Source organism: Anoplopoma fimbria, chromosome 10 (assembly GCF_027596085.1).
Source record: "Anoplopoma fimbria isolate UVic2021 breed Golden Eagle Sablefish chromosome 10, Afim_UVic_2022, whole genome shotgun sequence".
In the NCBI taxonomy this organism is placed as follows: Eukaryota; Metazoa; Chordata; class Actinopteri; order Perciformes; family Anoplopomatidae; genus Anoplopoma; species Anoplopoma fimbria.
Genome location: NC_072458.1, coordinates 1,603,392 through 1,622,291, shown reverse-complemented (window position 1 = coordinate 1,622,291; position 18,900 = coordinate 1,603,392). Strand labels below are relative to the sequence as shown.

Sequence of the window (18,900 nt, the reverse complement as noted above, 5' to 3'; positions counted from 1 at the left end):
ATGCACTCAGGTTACAGTTATTTTGGTACACTTAGGGCAACTCTCTCACAGCCTAAAAAAAAGATTATTTTCAGTTATTGGAAATCATACAAAATTTGCCACTAAATTATGATGTCATCAGTATTATCACTTAATCTTTAGGTTATCTCTTGAAGAGGCACGCTGCGTCAAACTCTAGTTTGAAGTCCTTTCATATTTTAGCTAAATTAGTTTGACTTTAAAACCTTAATTATTTTAGTTTATATATTTGTCTCTTGATACATATTCCAAAATGATTGGTTTAATCAATTGACAACAAATTAATGAACACACAGGAATTACTGTGTTAATTAGTACAATTTCCCCGTAGAAATGTTGGTTTCTAGGTATATAATGAAGCTATTACGCATAATCAGCTGTGTACTGTACATTTGATTGGAATTAAGGACAGAAACATGTTCCACACAAGTACATGAATGCATACCATCATGCAAAAAATAATTTTACGTATCAAGGGTGTCACCAGAAATTAGTAATGCAGCACAAGAATGAGCTGCAGTCTGAGTGTTGCTACTAGATACGCTACAACATGAAACAACAAGAGAAAGCTGAACCCTTCTGTTTGGGCTCACTTCTGCTCAAAATAACCATAACTGAACAGTTTGACGAAAATCTGGTTACACATGTCTATATTAGGGGCCCAACAGTACATTATTGCCCTGGGGCACCTAACAGGTTAATCCGGCCTTGCCATCTAGGTGTATCCACAGTAAACATCTGAAAGCTATTAGTATAGAGTTTAGAGAAACTTCTGGCAAGAGCTCTGCTCAAATTAAGAAGTCTAGTCAGTCAGAATAATTACACCTGTATGGGCATACAGGGCATTTAATTAAGCTCTAAGCACATTAGCACTGTCTATATTATTATGCTAATTTTAAGACTTTTCACACCTTCTTGATAAACATTAAAACATTCGCTGCTGAACTATGAAGCAGATTATTTGTAGTTTGATAATCACATTTTGTATATTTTTAAGTGTGACCTTTCATGATCTGAATAAACTAAATTCCTGTTTCTGAAAACATTCCTGAAACGTTCAGTGCGTGTTTTCTAACTACCACATGGGGGCGCTGTTGTCAACGTTAAGCTTTTTGTTTTTTTTTAAATAAATTATTTGTATATATTTAAATTCAAACAAGTTGAAAATAAAAATAATCAGTAATATGTCAAATGAATCAGACATACAAGTATAAATATGTACAAGAGGAAAATAAATTAACAAATGTTTTCACCGGATGTGCAGAATCTTCAACGATGACGTATATCTCCTGCGACACCAGCTCGACAACACTGGGCGCTCAGAGAAGAGGCGCTGCGTTTGACCAGCACGCTGCAGACATGCCAGTGTGCAACTTCTTCCTCCAGGGACGTTGTCGTTACGGTGATAAATGCTGGAATGAGCACCCGAGTGGAGGAAGCAGAGGAGGAGGTGGAGGAGGAGGAGGAGGAGGAGGAGGAGGAGGACGATACAACAACAACAGCTACAACTCTTCCTCTCAGCAGCAGCCTAGAGGAGGAGGAGGAGGAGGTAACATCTATTATACATATTAGACCCTCTCAGTATTGAACAGCCCCACAAAACATCTAAACATAGTGTAATTACAATATAGTAGAAAACTATGATTGCTTTTAGTTTTACTGGTAGCATTACTCTGTGATGGACTCTAGGACAAGTCAAATTCATTTATATTTTTTATATACAGTACCAGTGAAAAGTTTGGACACACCTTCTCATTCAACTACTTTGAAGAATCTAAAATATAAAACATATTCTGGTTTGTTGAGCATTTGTTTGTTTACCACATAATTCCATATGTGTTCCTTCATAGTTTGGATGTCTTGTAGAAAAAAATAAAGAAAAACCATTGAATGAGAAGGTGTGTCCAAACTTTTGACTGGTACTGTATGTCTTTTTTTTATATTTATATTTTATTAATTTTGTCAAAGGGCCTCACAGTTTGTACGACATACAGCTTTTTCGCACACGGAAACCCAGTTATTGAGCCGTAATAAGGGAAAGACAGTGGAGGGACGTGTTCCTTTCAGGACATGCTATAGGTGTCATAAATGCAGAGTAGACAGAAGTGGCAGTAGTTGAATTACAATTACATTATTACAATAGAATGATTGTCATGGTTTCACATCAACCCTTTTTTTCCCCCTCATCATTGACTAGTTTTGCTGTGCATGTTGGTTTCAGGCTTCGGAAACCGAGTTTGGGTGAATCCTTCCCAGCAAAAAGGAGGCTATATCCAGCCTTCATCTTTCTCCTCTCATGGAACTGAGGAATGGGGTCAAGGAGGAAGTGGAGGAGCTGACTGGGGCCGTGCAGGTGCAGGTGGAGGAGGAGGAGGAGGAGGAGGAGGAGGAGGAGGGAATGACTGGGGCCGAGGAGGAGGTGGTGGTGGTGGAGGGACTGACTGGGGTCGAGGAGGAGGAGGAGGAGGAGGTGGTGGTGGGACTGACTGGGGTCGAGGAGGAGGTGGTGGCGGGAATGACTGGGGTCGAGGAGGAGGAGGTGGTGGCGGGAATGACTGGGGCCGAGGAGGAGGTGGAGGTGGAGGGGAGAAGAGACAATGTGAGCTTCTCTGCTCAAAACAGATTTTCAGCGCTTGATACGACCAATACTTTTGAAAAAGGAGGAAGAGTCGGAGGGGGAGAACAGCAGGTGACAGCCGGGGAGGAAGATGATGACAAAAAACTGTGAGTCTGTTTTTTTTCTATATATATAGTAGTGCATCATAAAAAAGTTAATGTCATCATAATGAATTCATTCATGTGATGTCTGTCTCTCGGTCACGCAGGGAGATCATCCAGATGGACATGGATATCTGGGAGAGTTCGGGGCAGTGGGGCTTTTCGTGTTATTCTAGCTTCAAGACATCTTTATCTGGTTTGTATCTAATACACATTTAATTCCATGGTTTCTCTTGTTATTTTAGACACCTGATGGGATTATGGTTGGTATTTCTTGTCTACAGGTTTCACTGATCTCTCTCCAGAAGAGCTCAGGCTGGAGTATTACTCCACAAGAGCTTCAGGAGATCTGCAGGGTTATGTAAGTATATTGTCACGCGATATTCTCACTCCTAATATTGGTCTTCAGGCCAGAAAAAGAGAGTAAAGGTGGATACCTTCTCCTATGTAATTCTGGAGAGACTTGACTCTTCTGAATGGATACAAGTATTCCTTTCAGTGGAGATGATAGGTGATGTCTTAATATTCAATCTTGAGTTAGAAGAATCTCCTTTTTTTCAGGTTAATGGTATCAATCAGTTGCTCAACCAGTGGAGAAGCAGAGTCCAGGAACTGAAGCTTATGAATCCAGCCACCCGTGCTGCTCTGGTGAGACACAGACACACACAGTTACTGTAACAATACCCCCATCTATTATTATGAGAGGCAAAAATACAGTAAACATGTTTTGATATTTACTTTTTCTTGAAGCTCGCAGAGATAAACAACCCAGCACCTCAAGCACCTTCAAGTGGCTTTGGTTCTGTATTTGGATCTGCTACATCCAGCTTGGAAAGCAAAGGTGAAGATTAAGTGATTAAGTATTGATTTGTTGTAACAGAAGAACGGTAAAGCAATAGTTTGGGAAACCTTTCCCTCTTGAAAAGTATCAAAAGAGGCACCTGCTCCCTGCCAATAGCTAGTAAGTCAGTTGTTTAATTCACACTTTGGCTTTTGTACTGATTTAAAGAAAAAACAATATATAATGTTTTAAATAGTGAGTTTAAGAGTTGCTCGTAAGTTGATTTTGTTACCTTCGGATAGACTCGGGCTAAAGTATCCCTCATCTCTAATGAAAGCAGGGCTTGAGCAGATGATATTACTACATGTCCTGTCTGAATATGCTGATCAGGTATTCAAATTCCTACTTGCCATTGCTCATGTATTAATTCTAAGTCTTTCTAACAATCTAGGCTTTGGGGCTCCACCACCAGCCGCGGCCGACGCTTTCAGCTTTGCTGCTCCAACCAGTGGATTTGGTTCCTCGGCAGCTCCAACCAGTGGATTTGGTTCCTCGGCAGCTCCAACCAGTGGATTTGGTTCCTCGGCAGCTCCATCGTCCTCCGCTGGTTTTGGCAGTGCCTTAGCGGCTCCTACACAACCTCCCTCCGGGTTTGGTTCCTCCACTGCAGCCTCCTCAGCTGTGAATGCTTCTTCTTTCTCCTTTGCTGCTCCGACCGCCGACAAGCCAGCAGCCCCTTCAGGATTTGGCTCTGCCTCAGGGTTCAATTTCAACTCCACACCGAACACCGGTGGAGGATTTGGGAGTGGTTTTGGACAGACAAGTGGTGGGTTTGGGAAGACTGCTCCTTCAACCGCAGCAGGAGTGGGGTCTGCCGGCGGGGCATCGGACAGTCTGTTCTCACATGAAAGCAATATGACTCCTGAGGAACTGAATCAGTTCAAGGCTAAGAGGTTCACTCTGGGCCAGATTCCTTTAAAGCCTCCCCCAGCTGACATGCTGGTGGTATGATGCTGCAGGAAAAATTCACAGATTTTTTTAAATCAAGAGATCATTTTTAAAAAGTAAAGATTTTTCTTCTGCATAGCGCTTCTATTTAAACCAATTCATTATTCAAGTTTTTCAGATATGGCTGATTAGTTTATTCTACTAATACTTAGGATCGATACTGGCAGGGAAAACTTTGATTTAAGATGTTTATGCAAAGCTCGCTTCATGTACAGGTGTACAACACATAGTAAACATTTTAGATGATGTATTTTGTCACGAAAAGTTCTATTTTCAAATGATTGTCTTTCAGGATTGTTCTGAATCAGTTTGCAAACTTTACCTTTTCCCATTTGTTTAGAGGCGGATAGTTAACGGGACCGTTGATAAGCAGAGTTTCTGAAGGTTTATATGCATGATAATGTGGATCAAACATAATCTATAATTCAACAAAACAATAAAAACATGCCTTGAACTTGGTTGGAAGCTTTAATCAGCACAAAAAGCAGCATAAGGTCCATAATGTCTTCTTAACTAAAAATACATTTCACTGAATGCTTCATGGCAGAATAATAGAATATCTTCTGATTGTTAAACTGTAATTGTCCTGCAATTATACAAGTTGTAATTGCACAATTTGACCAGGAGAGTGTGACAGAATACAAGCGTGAACAAAAAGAGCCTTTTAACGTTTTAGTGAAGCACGCACACTAGGCAAATGTAATTTGTTTGGACATATTCTTCTTCTTCTCCCTTTTGTATGTGTTTGAACTCACATTGTTATGTGACACTGTTGTAACAACCGCACACCAGTCTAAAACCATCAATCCAATCCAGCTTGCAGGCCTACATCCACCAAAAGACAGGAAAGTGTGATGTGTGCATGGTTGACAGTGAGTGAGTAAGCTATTCAATACGTATTCATTAGGTGTTGAACACCCGCTGGGACCACAAGTAGAGGAATATGGCGACAAAGAGACAGCAATAAGCTATTCTGCTGCTATAGGGGGCTATGGCTCTGCTGACTGGAGCATATTTTCAGCTGACAGGGAGTTTGTGATATCAGCAAGAGGTGAAACTGAGCTGGAGCTGCCTCCCGTGTGTGTCTTGGTGCGAGTTTGTGTTTGTGCAATCATCCCAAGTCAATATCTCATAGCTCGGGTCAAATGCATTGTGCATATAAGTTATACAATTATGTGCATGTAAATGGCAACACAGCGTTCATTAACTGCCAGCAACGGTGTGCAACATAGTCATTTTTTTCTCCTACTTCTCAGTCTGTCAGCAGTAACTTCCCACCCACCTCCTAATAATGTATAAATAATTCAACAGATTAATAAACGATTGAAAAAGAGACCTCATGAAAAGGCACTTGCACGCTCTCTTCGGTGAAACTTGTGTAAACTGCCATCTGGTGACTACAATTAAACTGAAAAAGATATGTGTGAATCCTTGTTTCACCAACAGCAAATTAAAGTAGATTTAATCACTAACTGCTGGGCCATCAAATTGCCACCTGCCTGGTGTTTGTGTACTGTAATGTATGCATGAGCTGCACAGGGTGGATCAGCGCCATATTAAAGATGAGGGATGAGTGCATGGATGCCCGCACACACACACACACACACACACACGCTCACAGCAAGACACATAATGTTTTATCACTCCGGAGCACATTAAGACCTGTATATGGTGGAACTAAAGAAACGATTACATTTCACACATTTGACATGTTGTGTTTAATGGCGAAAGGATATGATTTATGAATGCAGTCATTTCCTATTCCTTCCCTGCTTCCCATGAGGGAGCCATGATTTGAAGAGATGACATTTAAGTCTAAATGAACACACTAACACACACATGTACACACCTGTCATGTACTGTACACACTGTCCTCCTCCTCCTTTAATCTCCATCCTGCCCTTCCCTCCTGTGAAGTCATAGCTTAGCACAAACCCCGGTCACATGACAACGATGTGACCTGTAATTCAATTGACCGTGACCTGACTCCAGCAGCGTGGACCAGACATACGGTTTACTGTGTATGGTGCTCCAATATATTTTTCCACAGGGGCAGTAGCGGTTGTCTGTCATGTTAATTCCCTGTTCAGACTCTATACTGCAGCCGTGTATGTATGTTGGAGCTCTAAACCGATCAATTCTTTGAATTATGACTTCTGCCTGCAGCTATTGAAATACCTCCTCGCTTGCTGGCTTCTACACATCAGCATTTTTGTGATGTGCAGCACATAAATGAACGTTGCGTTCATTGCTATTACGCAGCCATCGTGGTCACTACATCTGCTGTTCACAGCAACAGATGCTCTTACGACTGCTTGAATCCTCTCTGTACAGAATGCCAATGAGCTCATTCGGATTCAGTGCCGGTATTAATGTTTGATGGGGGCTGATTCTGGTTGACCCTCCTTGCTGTTGCAGCAGAGAACAAGAATTGATTGTGTTGTGCCACAGCGGTTCACCTATGGGAAACGGCATTGATCTGAGGCTTGTGATTTATGCCTTTTTGAGTGGCTTGCCGCATGGGTGACTGAGTGGCACATATTTCATGTGCACAGCTCTGGACCCGGGTTTCTGTGCTGCTGATGTTTATGGGTTTATATTAGGATCAGTGCACCACTTCCTTCTAACACACTGACAGTAATAACACACTGTAGTGATTAAATACTGTCAGTACAGAGAATATAGCCCACTGTATCTGAGACAAGAATGGGCAAGGCCTGGATCATTTGAACTGTAGTGGCACTAATAGGTTGGGAAGAAAATGATGCTACATTACCTTAATTTCAGCTGTGTATGCAATGCAGACGGTGCTGCATGCTTGCTAAACTTCCTTTATGCATATGTGTTCTGCATCGAACTGCAAAGAACAATGTTTTGCATGTTGTAGTGTATTGAATTGAATACAAATAACAAATGTAATTTTCTGTGCACATCATTTCTGCTTTTATTTTTTTTCTCCAAGGTCACATGACTTTTGTGTGGTGTTGCAGTGCAGACTGGGCAACATAGTGTTTACTTTGACTTTTCTCAAGCAAGTTTCAAGTCTACAAGTGGAGCTTTATAAAATACAGAAATGGAAAAACACACTTAAATATAGCATATGCTATCTATAAAGTGCTCAACCTAAATACAGCGCAAGTTTGCTTAGCAGCTAACAGACAAAACTTACACTCCTGAAGTGGTCTGAAACTACCAGAAAGGCCCACAATTCTTAACCCTAATGCAATTTGTGAAATAATCCAGCACATCAGATTCTCAATCTTCCAAACCTGTAAATGCTATGCCAGCAAGAATTGGTTATAAGACAAATACTATGATAAGATTGTTTGGAATCTTTCTTTTTTTAGGTTTTTTTTTAGTTTTAGGCCTGTTAATAAACAGAACAAATACTACACTCAAATTTTAAATCCATTATGTTATTATATTATTGTTATTTGATTAATTGCTATGATTAAATCCGACGAGATACAATTTATGATAATAGGTAAACCTGAAATGTGTTTTTTTGGCCACTTTGAGGCAGCGGAAACAAGGTGTGTGAAAAGAACATGGACATATCATAATCTTTTGAATTGATGGGGCGAACTTGTTAGCAAACAGGTGCTAGGAAAATGTCTGATTATGGTCACACATAACACACTCGTTTAGCTCTGTGTTTTTGGTCTTCACCTACTCCTAAAGGGGAAATATTTGGCAATTCAGCTGCTAATTGCTCGACTGTTCACAAGCTAGTTGCTCGTTTCAGCTCACACTCACAATAATTATATCAAATCTACAATGTTTTATATTGTAACTTTTTCCACTGGACAGAATGTCATCTATGGAGGACAGATTATGACTTAAGTGTGAATAAATAAATAAATAAATGCATATATAAATGTAAAAATAAATCAAGGAAGAAATTAATAAATTCATAAATGAATGTATAAATACAGAAATTAATAAATAAATGCTGAAATAAATACAGAAATATTTAAATGCATTAATAAATGCTGAAATAAAAAATAAAAAATATATATAAATAAATGCTGAAATTAATTAAGAAAAGTTTATTCCTAAATGGGACATCAATATATTACTACATTTTTGTTCACCTTCATTTATTTATATAATTATTTATGCATTTATTTATTTATACTTTTTCGTCCTCCATAGTCATCTAAGCTAACTAAAAAAAAGGTGAAAACAGCGTAGGCCTAATTCCTAAAATGACAAACGAAGTCTTGAATACGATGCCTTTAACTTATTTAGGATTCACAATATTTCTGTTTAAATGTGTTTAACATATCTTAACTATGACAATCAGGGGGTCACGAGCGGGTAAACCACCTGATTTGAAGGTAAGGCCTGGCCCTGTTGAGTAAGGTTAGATGTAGCTGTTTTTTAAGGCAGGCATAAGATAAGATAAGATAAGATAAGATAAGATAAGATAAGATAATCCTTTATTAGTCCCGCAGCGGGGAAATTTACAGGATTACAGCAGCATAGGTTATAGTGCAAACAAGAGACATAAGTAAAAGAAGTAAAAAACAAGTATTATATAAATAAGCAGTAAAGAATCCACAATAACTGAAATATTATATTTACAGACAGAAACTATTATAACTATAATTGCACAGTGTATTTATATTGCACAGGTTTTTAGTGTCATGTGTCATGTGGTCTACAGGGAGCAGAGCTGGTTGCAGCCTGAAGAAAGGATCTCTCCTTCAAGAAGGCATCCATGTGCATCCACTTTGCAAAATGTGAACAACCAACACAGAGTCAACATGTATCCTAATCCCCCCCATCTCTTTGATTTATCAAAATATCTACAGTATTTATCCACGCTTTTCTCACTCAGGGCCACAAGTTGTCGCTGTTTGCCATGCAGCTGAAATCCCTCCCTCTCTCCTCTCCTCTCCTCTCCTCTCCTCTCCTCTCCTCTCTCCTCTCCTCCTCTCCTCTCTCTCCTCCTCTCTCCCCTCTCCTCTCCTCTCTCCTCCCTCCCTCTCTCCTCTCCACAGCAGCGCCTTGGATGCCGTGTGAACAGCAGCACTAAGCGGAGAAACCGTCCAGCAAACCCGCCTCCAAGCTCAGCAACAAAAAAACCAAAAAAGAACCAACAACCCCAAACGATGACCTTCTTACAGATACGACAGAAGCAAAGCATTGTTTGACAACTTCGACCCCACACCTTGCCTCCGCCGCTCCTTGCTGTAAGCGGTAAGTGCTCTGATTCCCTTTTTCTAATTGCAAAAGGATGGCAGGGGCTCAAATCCCGCCCAAGCCAATATAAAGGTATTCTGATCATAATTGCATTAATGAATAGCAGATGATCGGTGACAAGAGGTGCGTGGCTCAACCTGTGCGCAGTGATGTGATTTGTTTTTTGATGTTATATGTATAGGCATGTTGTAAAAGCAGCCGGCAACACATTATATGACTGGTGCACCATAAACTGGGAAAACTGTTTTATTCTCACACCTTTGTTGCATTAGAAGTCCAGCAGGGCAAACATTGGGCTTACAGGTTACAGTTTCATGCCTTCTCCTACTTCAGTCAATCTCATTAACTGTTTAAAGGATTTGATATGGTCATATGGAAGGTATAGACAGGTTAATGCGTACTAAGCCTTTTGACGTGGTGACTTTAATCTGACCTAAATACTTTATTTCTCTTCTTCTTAAATGTAAAATGAAATAGCCTTTGCATGTTTTGACATTTAAATATGCCTCACTGGGAATTTTAACAACGTAACTGGATACATGGGAATGTAATTGTTGATTTTAGCCGTGTAGGGACAAAGTTCAGCATGTCCGTGGTCAACTTCAATCTTCAATCAGGGTTGAGGTTGCATGGGGTCAAACGCATAAAGGTCTCTTAGGATTAAAGAGGGAGAGGGGGGGGGGAGTGTGGATGAGAAAATAAGCATATTTTGAGATGCCTGTCCTCTGCCAGATCTCAGGTCAGGCCAAGTGCATGCTGAGGTGTGAGATTAGATCAGATGGCTGCGCACAGAGAAACAAACACAACATTATCCAGATCTCAGCTCAAGCTGTGTTCCCCACCTGTGGATGGGGGAAGAAACACACGTGATGGTGCTTCAGAGCCAACTGCGTCTTTCTCTAAATCCAGTCTGAAAGCTGTTTAATGTGTCTCTGACATGTGGCATTCTTGGCGTTAAGCTCAAAGTGAAAAGCATAAAGTGAGTATATTAACTGGCAATAAAGGAGAAAGAGAATAATTATCCAAATGCTTAACTTGAAAATCCGAGCCTGATTCACACTTTATCCTCTGAATAATCCATTGAGACAGTAAAAGCTGGAAATAGACTTAACCCTATCCTGTGGAAAGCCATGTTTCTGTATCTCCATATACACATAACTCAAAACATTTAAATGCAGAAGACATTTTCCATGAATTCTGCATTCAAAAATCTGTCATCCCGTTTTACACCCTCAAACAGCTGTGCCTAATAATCGCTCACATGGCCGTTTATGAAGCATCCACGTATTTGTGTCTCAGTTTAGTCCCACATTTGTATGGGTGTGCGTGGCTACCGAGCAGATTTGAGATGCGTAGCACACAAGTTCAGCAGGCAAGCAAAACCCTGTCCTTTTGAAATATTCACCAGGTCGAAATATATGTGCCTGCGTGTCTACGAGTATGTGTTTGAGTCAGATAGTACCAGATGAGACGGCTACTCAAAAGGCCAGGCACACTGTTATGCACTGTATCATCTTCCATCAAAGAGGCTCTGCTCACACACACACACACACACACACACACACACACACACACACACACACACACACACACACACACACACACACACACACACACACACACACACACACACACACACACACACACACACTTCTCAAATTTGATAGCTGGAAAGGGCAAAGGCAAAGTCCAGTGCAGCACGCCCACAGAGACTCACATATGCACGGACACATCTGACCACACTTGAGATCTGTAGCTGGCAGCTGCTGGTCCTGGTCTTTTTTTGAAATGAAAATAGAATGAAAACAACCGAAGGGCCGAGCGGACACTTATCATAGTAATGAGCAGGCTTTCCATGTGTGCGTCTAGGTGCACCTTTATGTGTGTGCGTGTGTTGTTTTGTTTTGCTGTTTACACTTGCAGACAACCATCTGCGAGGCACAATTCACTGGCCAACTGGTATGCATCATCAAAGAGAGTAGCTGTGATTGGTTGATAACGAATGCTTGGTCGGTACTGCGCCTCTTTTTCCCACTTCAAACTGTATTTGATAATGAGATTCTATTGTCTTGTATGGGATTATTTTGCGCACTCAGATTGAATCATATCCACTAGAGTTTAACCATTATGGCTGTGGATGTGGGTTTGGGTTTACCTTTTATTTTTATTTTTTTTATTTTGAATTACAAAAACTCAGGAGATCATCCAGTTGAATGCCTCTGTACTTTTACCAAGCTGTATTGGATTTTGCAACAATAGTCCTCAGAAAATCGATTCCTCTCAACACCTGATATGTGCGTAGGGAATGCTGCTGCAGCAGCAGATGTGACCTCCATCACATGCACGTGAGTCTCTGAAACAAAAGTCTGCTGTGTGTCCTGCTGAAAGAAATTCTACAAAAGAAAACAGATGACAATAGTTCAAAGACCCTACTTCACCATACTATATGTCAAATCTGTAGCTGTGTTAACTGAAGAAATGGCCAACCATTATGCCGATGTCCAATCAGTGTTGGTGATAAATGCATTCATACATTGGGATGCCTTTTTGTTGTTGGAAACATCCCTAGTTTACAATACGAGCAAAGAGAAGAAAAAAAAGTTCCATTTTGGCTTCCCAGACAAATCAAAGCAGCCTGTAGTTTTTCTTTGCATCCAACTATGTCACTGTCATATAAAATGTTAGCACTGGATGCAGGAAGAACAACAGATTTTGCAGCTGTACCCCAAAGATACAGAGAACAACGGCCAATGCAGGCATTTTTCACACTATATTTATTCGGATAGAGAGAGATAAGGTTGACAATAGGCAGATTTATCCATTAAGGTTATTGTCAGTGTGTGTAGTTTATTGTCTCACAATGGGCTTCATGTAAATGTAGACATTTTAACTTATTACTTTTACAATTGTTTTCTTTTATTTAGACAACATAATTGCATATCAGGATTTACAATGGCAATAAAAACTAAATAATTGCAATGGTAGACAAGCCTTGAAATCCATTATATTTATGGCAAATAACACAGACTAACTAATATCCAATTGTTCCAAAAGATCACTATCAATCTGACGGATCAGCCAAACACTCAAACATAAAAGCTGCCCCCCAAAAAATGAGGTCACATACATAAAAGGAAGATTGGAGAGTAAACACATTGAAAGCCTACGATAGAAGTCTTAAAAACATAAGCGGGAAAAGGGATATATTTACAGCTCTTATCTTGTCCTCCCTCAGGATCTGACTACGTTCCAATGCACACAACCCTTCTACAGGTTTAGCACTAAATAAGACAGGGAGGCGTGTTTTGGTGGATCCTGATCGTGGCCCCACAGGCCTGTTTTAGCGTCCCACCTCAGCACAACACAACCCATGCTGTCTAAGCTGGGCCCTGGTGATCCAGACATGGTAAGTGTGGTGAGTGTCTGTGTGCCTCTCCACCCCCGGGGCCCCTGGGTCAGCTACAAGCATCGCAGGTGGGGTGAAGAGATTGGGCGGGTTGGCTTAGGGGTATTGAGAGAGAGAGAGATGTCACTGACCGCATTAGTCACCAGAGAAAGCAGGCCATGAGTCAGGAAATCTTCCAGTCTCATCCATCACGCCCCTCTTAACCCACTTTCCTGCCAGTCTGGCCACTTCGGCTTTTTATTTTTCCTATTTTCTGTTAGTTCTCCATCCCCCTTGCCGCTGACAGAGTAACTTCGCCATCCTTCTTTTGATGGTGATGAAAAGGAGAAGAGGACACAAAGAGAATTGTTTAGTGCTGGACGGCCACAGACGAGAGCGAGTAGAGATTCAGGGCCGACCTTTTGGAGTGCAACAAGGGAAACAGTTAGGGAATGGATTTTATTTTCCAAGCAACTTTCACATTCGAAGAAAATAAATATAAGTTGGTTTAGTCTTTGTCCGTTGGGAGACAGAGGAGATAACACAGTGATATAGTGTGTCTTATTTTCACACCAGATTCCACATGGAGGTGTGTAGAGAGAGATTCTTTGAGCCGGTAAGACTGCTGTAGGGTGATAAGTGATGATACGAGAAAGGTCTCACTTCTCCAAAAGGCCGCTGGCTCAAATCCTGGACAAGGTCGAGACCAAAACATTGTATTGCTAGCTCAGCTGTGAAGGGATTAGCGTGGAATTTGGGAGAGGCTGGGGACGAGTGGTTGAACATTTGAAACGGTACTCCACCGGGTAGTAATGTGATGGTTATCGATGTGGCTTAATTCAACAAGTATTTTCAAGTTATTGTTATAAACGGTTATCCACCTACCTCCCAGGCGTGAGGGAGCTCAGTTTACCTGACGTTTATTTATGTGCAGTGTGGTGCAGAACGAGCCCATTGTAGAGCAGCATCCACTAGGAAGGGAGACACATTCTCACCACGGCTCTGTCACAATTAAATATTATGGTAAAGAATAATTCCAGTTTATTACAACTCAGATTTAATTTACCTATCCATCAGTTCTACACTGTACTCACAGAGTCAATAGCTGAGGACTTGGAATGCAGCAATATTGCTGAAAAGAGGTCCAATAGGGGTTTGGATATATAGTTAACACCTATAGATGCATAAGTCTGGCTAAATTGTTGGCTTGTTTCTAAAGTGCCTTATTGTTTAATGCTCACAGTCAGATTTTGTTATTGAAATGTTCCTGTCTGCCAATATTTCTGCAGTAACTTTTGTGATTACATATTTTCTTAATCACTAGCATAGACAGTCAAACCTACAAAAATATGACCCAAGTTGTAAAAAAACAAACATAATCATCTTTTAACGGTTAATGTTTAGCATGATAACAAAGGTTAACATTGTAAAATATTTAATGCCGAGTACATTTTTGCTCTTATTCCAAAATGCATGCAGCACATAAATATGTGTATTAGCATTAACGGTGCATAAACGGACAATGTCTTATGTCATTATACTAGCAAAAATAAGCTTGCTAATTTTTACATTCAAGCTAAAGACTATTTTATAAAACATTACCCAAAAATGGTTAGCAGTGTAAATATATTTTTTGGTTTGTTGAGAAAAAAAAATAGAAGATCTGCAGGAAAATAACCCCAATCAATCAGTGGCATATTAACATAATAATTTACTGAACTATATACCAAAATATTATCCGTGGTTTCAATGCTGTTTTTAAATTTGCAGAGTGGATGCTGGAAAACACAACCAGCTGTAGTTCTAGTGTCAAAATGTCATATATAATTCAAGTATGCATTCAATTAGTACTGTTATAGGTTTTTAATGACAAATTGACTTTTATCTGTAATTTACCTTCTGATTAGAAGACGTCCTAGCATATCCATCTGTTTGTGTTTACTTCCATCATTGGACTCAGATGTGCGTGGCAAATTTCAACTAAGCATTTCGATACAAAATTACATTCATAAACAACCTCAGACAGGCTAAATTGACCCTTTTTAATTGTAGCGTGACAGAGAAAATGTAAACCTTTGCTTTCCTGCCGTAGCTGATGCAACATGATCCAGGCAATCTGTGCAAAAACATGGTGTGACGGATCAAATTTAGTTCTGCTGTCACAAGGTGATGTGGAGAGTGTGACTCAATGACTCACCTCATTAAAGAATTTATTGGATAAAAAAATTGATCGGGCCAATAGGAGAGGCAAAGCGAAAGCTCCTTATGAACTCCCTTTTTCTGTTCATTTCACAGCTGTTAGCATTTGATTCAGATTTGTGTGTGAATGTGCACCGGCCATAATATTGCTCTTGAGAGTGTGAAATGGGAAATTTGTGAACATCTTATGGCTATGTGACTGTATCTGGTCATTTTTTTTTTCTGATACACTGTTCTCTGTTAGTTAATGTGATGAAGAAGAAATCAAATCTGTGACAGAGCACAGAGTGTTTTTTTGGTGTTAATTCAAGTTCATCAGCCAAGACATCAGTGTCAGCGGGTCCTGTTGTTCAACATTTCAGCTCTGTCTTCTGCCACGCTCTGGCACGTACATTCAGTACAACATATGTGTGTTTGCACTACGCTGGGTGTCTCTGTGTGCGATTTTGTGTGTGATCCATTTGGCTCTGAGTCGTCCCCACAGCCTGGCACTCTTTACTCTGTCTCTCTGTGTGTGTGTGTGTGTGTGTGTGTGTGTGTGTGTGTGTGTGTGTGTGTAAGTGTGTGTGTGTGTGTGTGTGTGTGTGTGTGTGTGTGTGTGTGTGTGTGTGTGTGTGTGTGTGTGTGTGTGTGTGTGTGTGTGTGTGTGTGTGTTTGTAGCTGCAAAGCCAGCCTTCTGTTTTCTCGCCTTAAGAGACCCCTTATGATCAGAGTGATACATCAGCCACACACACACACACAAACACACACAAACACACACACACACACACACACACACACACACACACAAACACGACACCAGGCCCAACACAATGGCAGCAGGCGCCAGGCTGACACATACAGTATCATAACCTGGAGAGTATTCATGGTAGCTTCAACAGGAAGTGCATTACAACTCCCGCCTGTCCATGTGCACTGCCGCCACGATTGTTCATCAAAAAATTCTCTTCAATTCGAGCAATTTTTCAATTTTGCACTCATTTCAAGTTGCATTTACACAACGTTTCTAGGATATAACGTGTAAATAAATAAATAATAATACATCTATAATCATAATATACAGTGTCATAAATGTTGTCGCAACATATTAATAAAATTATATTATTACCTCACCAACTGTTTCTTATAAAAACTTGGTCCTTGGTCATGTTCTAAAATGGAGATTAACAATCTAGGCTGCATTCTCCTTAAACTGTATAATATATTAAGTGTACTGTATCCTTTAGTCAGGATTCTGACACCAATTGCTAGGGAAAAATGAAGGAAGCACACTTGTTAGACACACACTAACAGGTGTTAAGCACACCTGACCTGTTAGAAAAATATAAATTAAATAAATTTCAGCAAGGACATCCTTAATCAAATGAATAGTGACAAACCGGCTCTTTGTGGTGAACACTTGTGGTTGACATGCCATCTTAACATCTCATTCAGTAAGACAAAATGCTGATTATTTGCAATTTAAATGACTGATGACATTCGACCAATGTCAAATGCAGTGCACTGCTGATAGATATTGATCTTTCTCTGTTCATTTCGCGATAATTCAGCTCAGTTCACTCCCTTCTGTCCCACATGGGAAATTCAGCTTGGCAGAGACGCATTAAAACAGACTCATTCATCAGCAAACACAAAAAAAACATCAAGTGTAGGCAATAAGTAAAAACAAATTAAAAAGGGGTAAAACCAATTAATAAGAACAAGATAAAAAATGTTCAAAATGTATGTTGATATTTATTCACCTTGGCTTTATATACATTGCTAACTGACAGGATACTCAGACCTACAGTACATCTTTACCATCTACTTTGCAGCTAAATTGTAGGTTAATTAACTGACCGACAGTGGTAGTGTGGCCTGAATAAGGAAGCAGCTTTAAAGAGACAATTAATGGATCGCTCCAGCTAATTACAAGGATGTTGCATTTGTGTTTATGTGAGACACTGAAAGGAGAGGTCACATTTCTACCCTTAGCTTCTCTGTATTAGCACACACTCACTGCACACAGTCCTACTGAGCTGAATAGAACTGAACATCGTATTTTGTGGTCTTCTGTACTGTAGCTTGCAAGCAGAGTTTTCTTCTGGTGTAATATTAAACCAGGGATGAGCATTCAGGGTCCCCCGTGCATGGTTTCTCGATAGAAAAAGGTTTTTGCTCTTCTCGCTACTCGCATCGGTAAGAGTTTGATTGGGTTATCCAAACTCTTGCCACGTATATCGTATGAAAGTTTCTGCCCTTTTCCAAACAGTTTACAATGACTGCCTCCCTCTAATTGAATCTGGGAAAAATAAGAAAATGGAAAAATAAATAAATAGTTTGACAATTTTTGGTAAATATGCTCATTCACTTTCTTATCGGCACAGTTTAAATGGCCTCAAAATTAAAATAAAGTATGTGTGTCTTTGAATGTGTGCATCTGGAGGACTTAGCTGCTGCTCTGCTTACACACTACACTCTCTGTGTAGAAACAGTGGAACAGTCATGCAAATTAAGCAACCAGATCTAACACAGCAGGGGTCGGTGTTGGGTCGAGACGGGTGGTGTAGAGGTGCGGTGGAGAAGCACCCACCAGGCGGGGTGGAGGGTGATGGTGTGCTGACAGGAGGAGAAATAAATGAGCTCTGAGATGAGAAGTTGGAGAGCACAGAGACGCACAGGGAAGCTGTCTGGCACAGAGATGAAGATGGATGCGCTCTTGGTTGTACTTCTTAGTCCAGCAAAACACAGTGTGGGGACACTGGTTCATGTCGGCCTCTTCAAAGACTGAAAGACAAATGCACTAAATGCACATGTGTGTTTGGGTATTTTTTATTATTATTCATATCCAGCATAACAGTCAGATTATTCTTTATTTTCACTTAATGTTGACAAGGGTACTCCATGCCCCATTTAAAGAAAATATAACATTTTCTTTTTGCTTGATTTATAAGCTATGGAGTTCACACAGCACAATTCTTTTTTTGCTTCTATTTACTCTGGCTTTGCTGCCTCAGAATGAATGAAATAATTTCAGCAATGGCCTCCTCTAACATGTAAATAGCAAAGATATTTGTCATCAAAACAATCTCAACTCGGTTGAGGGTCATTAAGTTGAGATTTTGTTAAATGCAACAAAATGGGAGATTTGTCAGTGCAGTGAAAAATGGCCATAACTGAAATAATTCACTACTCCTGGCTCTAGCTTCTTTCACAAAATATTGAACTATTTCTTTAAATAGATGAATCTCTACATGACAAACTCACAATTTAGCTAATTAAATGTAAACCCTACAAGTATGAAACCAACACAGTTACCAATGTCACGTGTCAGTGTAGATGTCCTCTTGGCAAAACATATATACAATATATATACAGAACACTTAAATTCACCCTATTTCACTTTGGTGCCACACACACACACACACACACACACACACACACACACACACACACACACACACACACACACACACACACACACACACACACACACACACACACACACACACACAGCCTGAGGATCTCATCATTAAGAGGAGAGGAGGAATGGATGCATGGCTCAGTTGTTGTCACTATCCGTGACATTGTCTTCTCCTTCTCT

At 40.2% G+C, this 18,900-nt stretch overlaps 1 protein-coding gene across 1 annotated transcript; it reads left to right on the top strand.

Moving 5' to 3' along the window:
* Window positions 1-1,320: 1,320 nt before the first annotated feature.
* On the top strand, window positions 1,321-5,919 carry nup42 (nucleoporin 42). Its single transcript, XM_054606327.1, has 9 exons — window positions 1,321-1,567; window positions 2,240-2,332; window positions 2,384-2,522; window positions 2,602-2,742; window positions 2,844-2,932; window positions 3,021-3,097; window positions 3,298-3,384; window positions 3,487-3,577; window positions 3,969-5,919. Exons 1-9 carry the CDS (start codon window positions 1,378-1,380, stop codon window positions 4,526-4,528), a joined length of 1,467 nt encoding a protein of 488 aa, XP_054462302.1. The 5' UTR covers window positions 1,321-1,377; the 3' UTR covers window positions 4,529-5,919.
* The last annotated feature ends 12,981 nt before the right edge of the window (window positions 5,920-18,900 follow it).

Coding starts and splice junctions, on each gene's coding strand:
- nup42 (XM_054606327.1), top strand. CDS start 1,378: ATGCCAGTGTGCAACTTCTTCCTCCAGGGACGTTGTCGTTACGGTGAT. Junction 2,933..3,020: donor CTTCAAGACATCTTTATCTG/GTTTGTATCTAA, acceptor TCTTGTCTACAG/GTTTCACTGATCTCTCTCCA. Junction 3,098..3,297: donor CAGGAGATCTGCAGGGTTAT/GTAAGTATATTG, acceptor CCTTTTTTTCAG/GTTAATGGTATCAATCAGTT.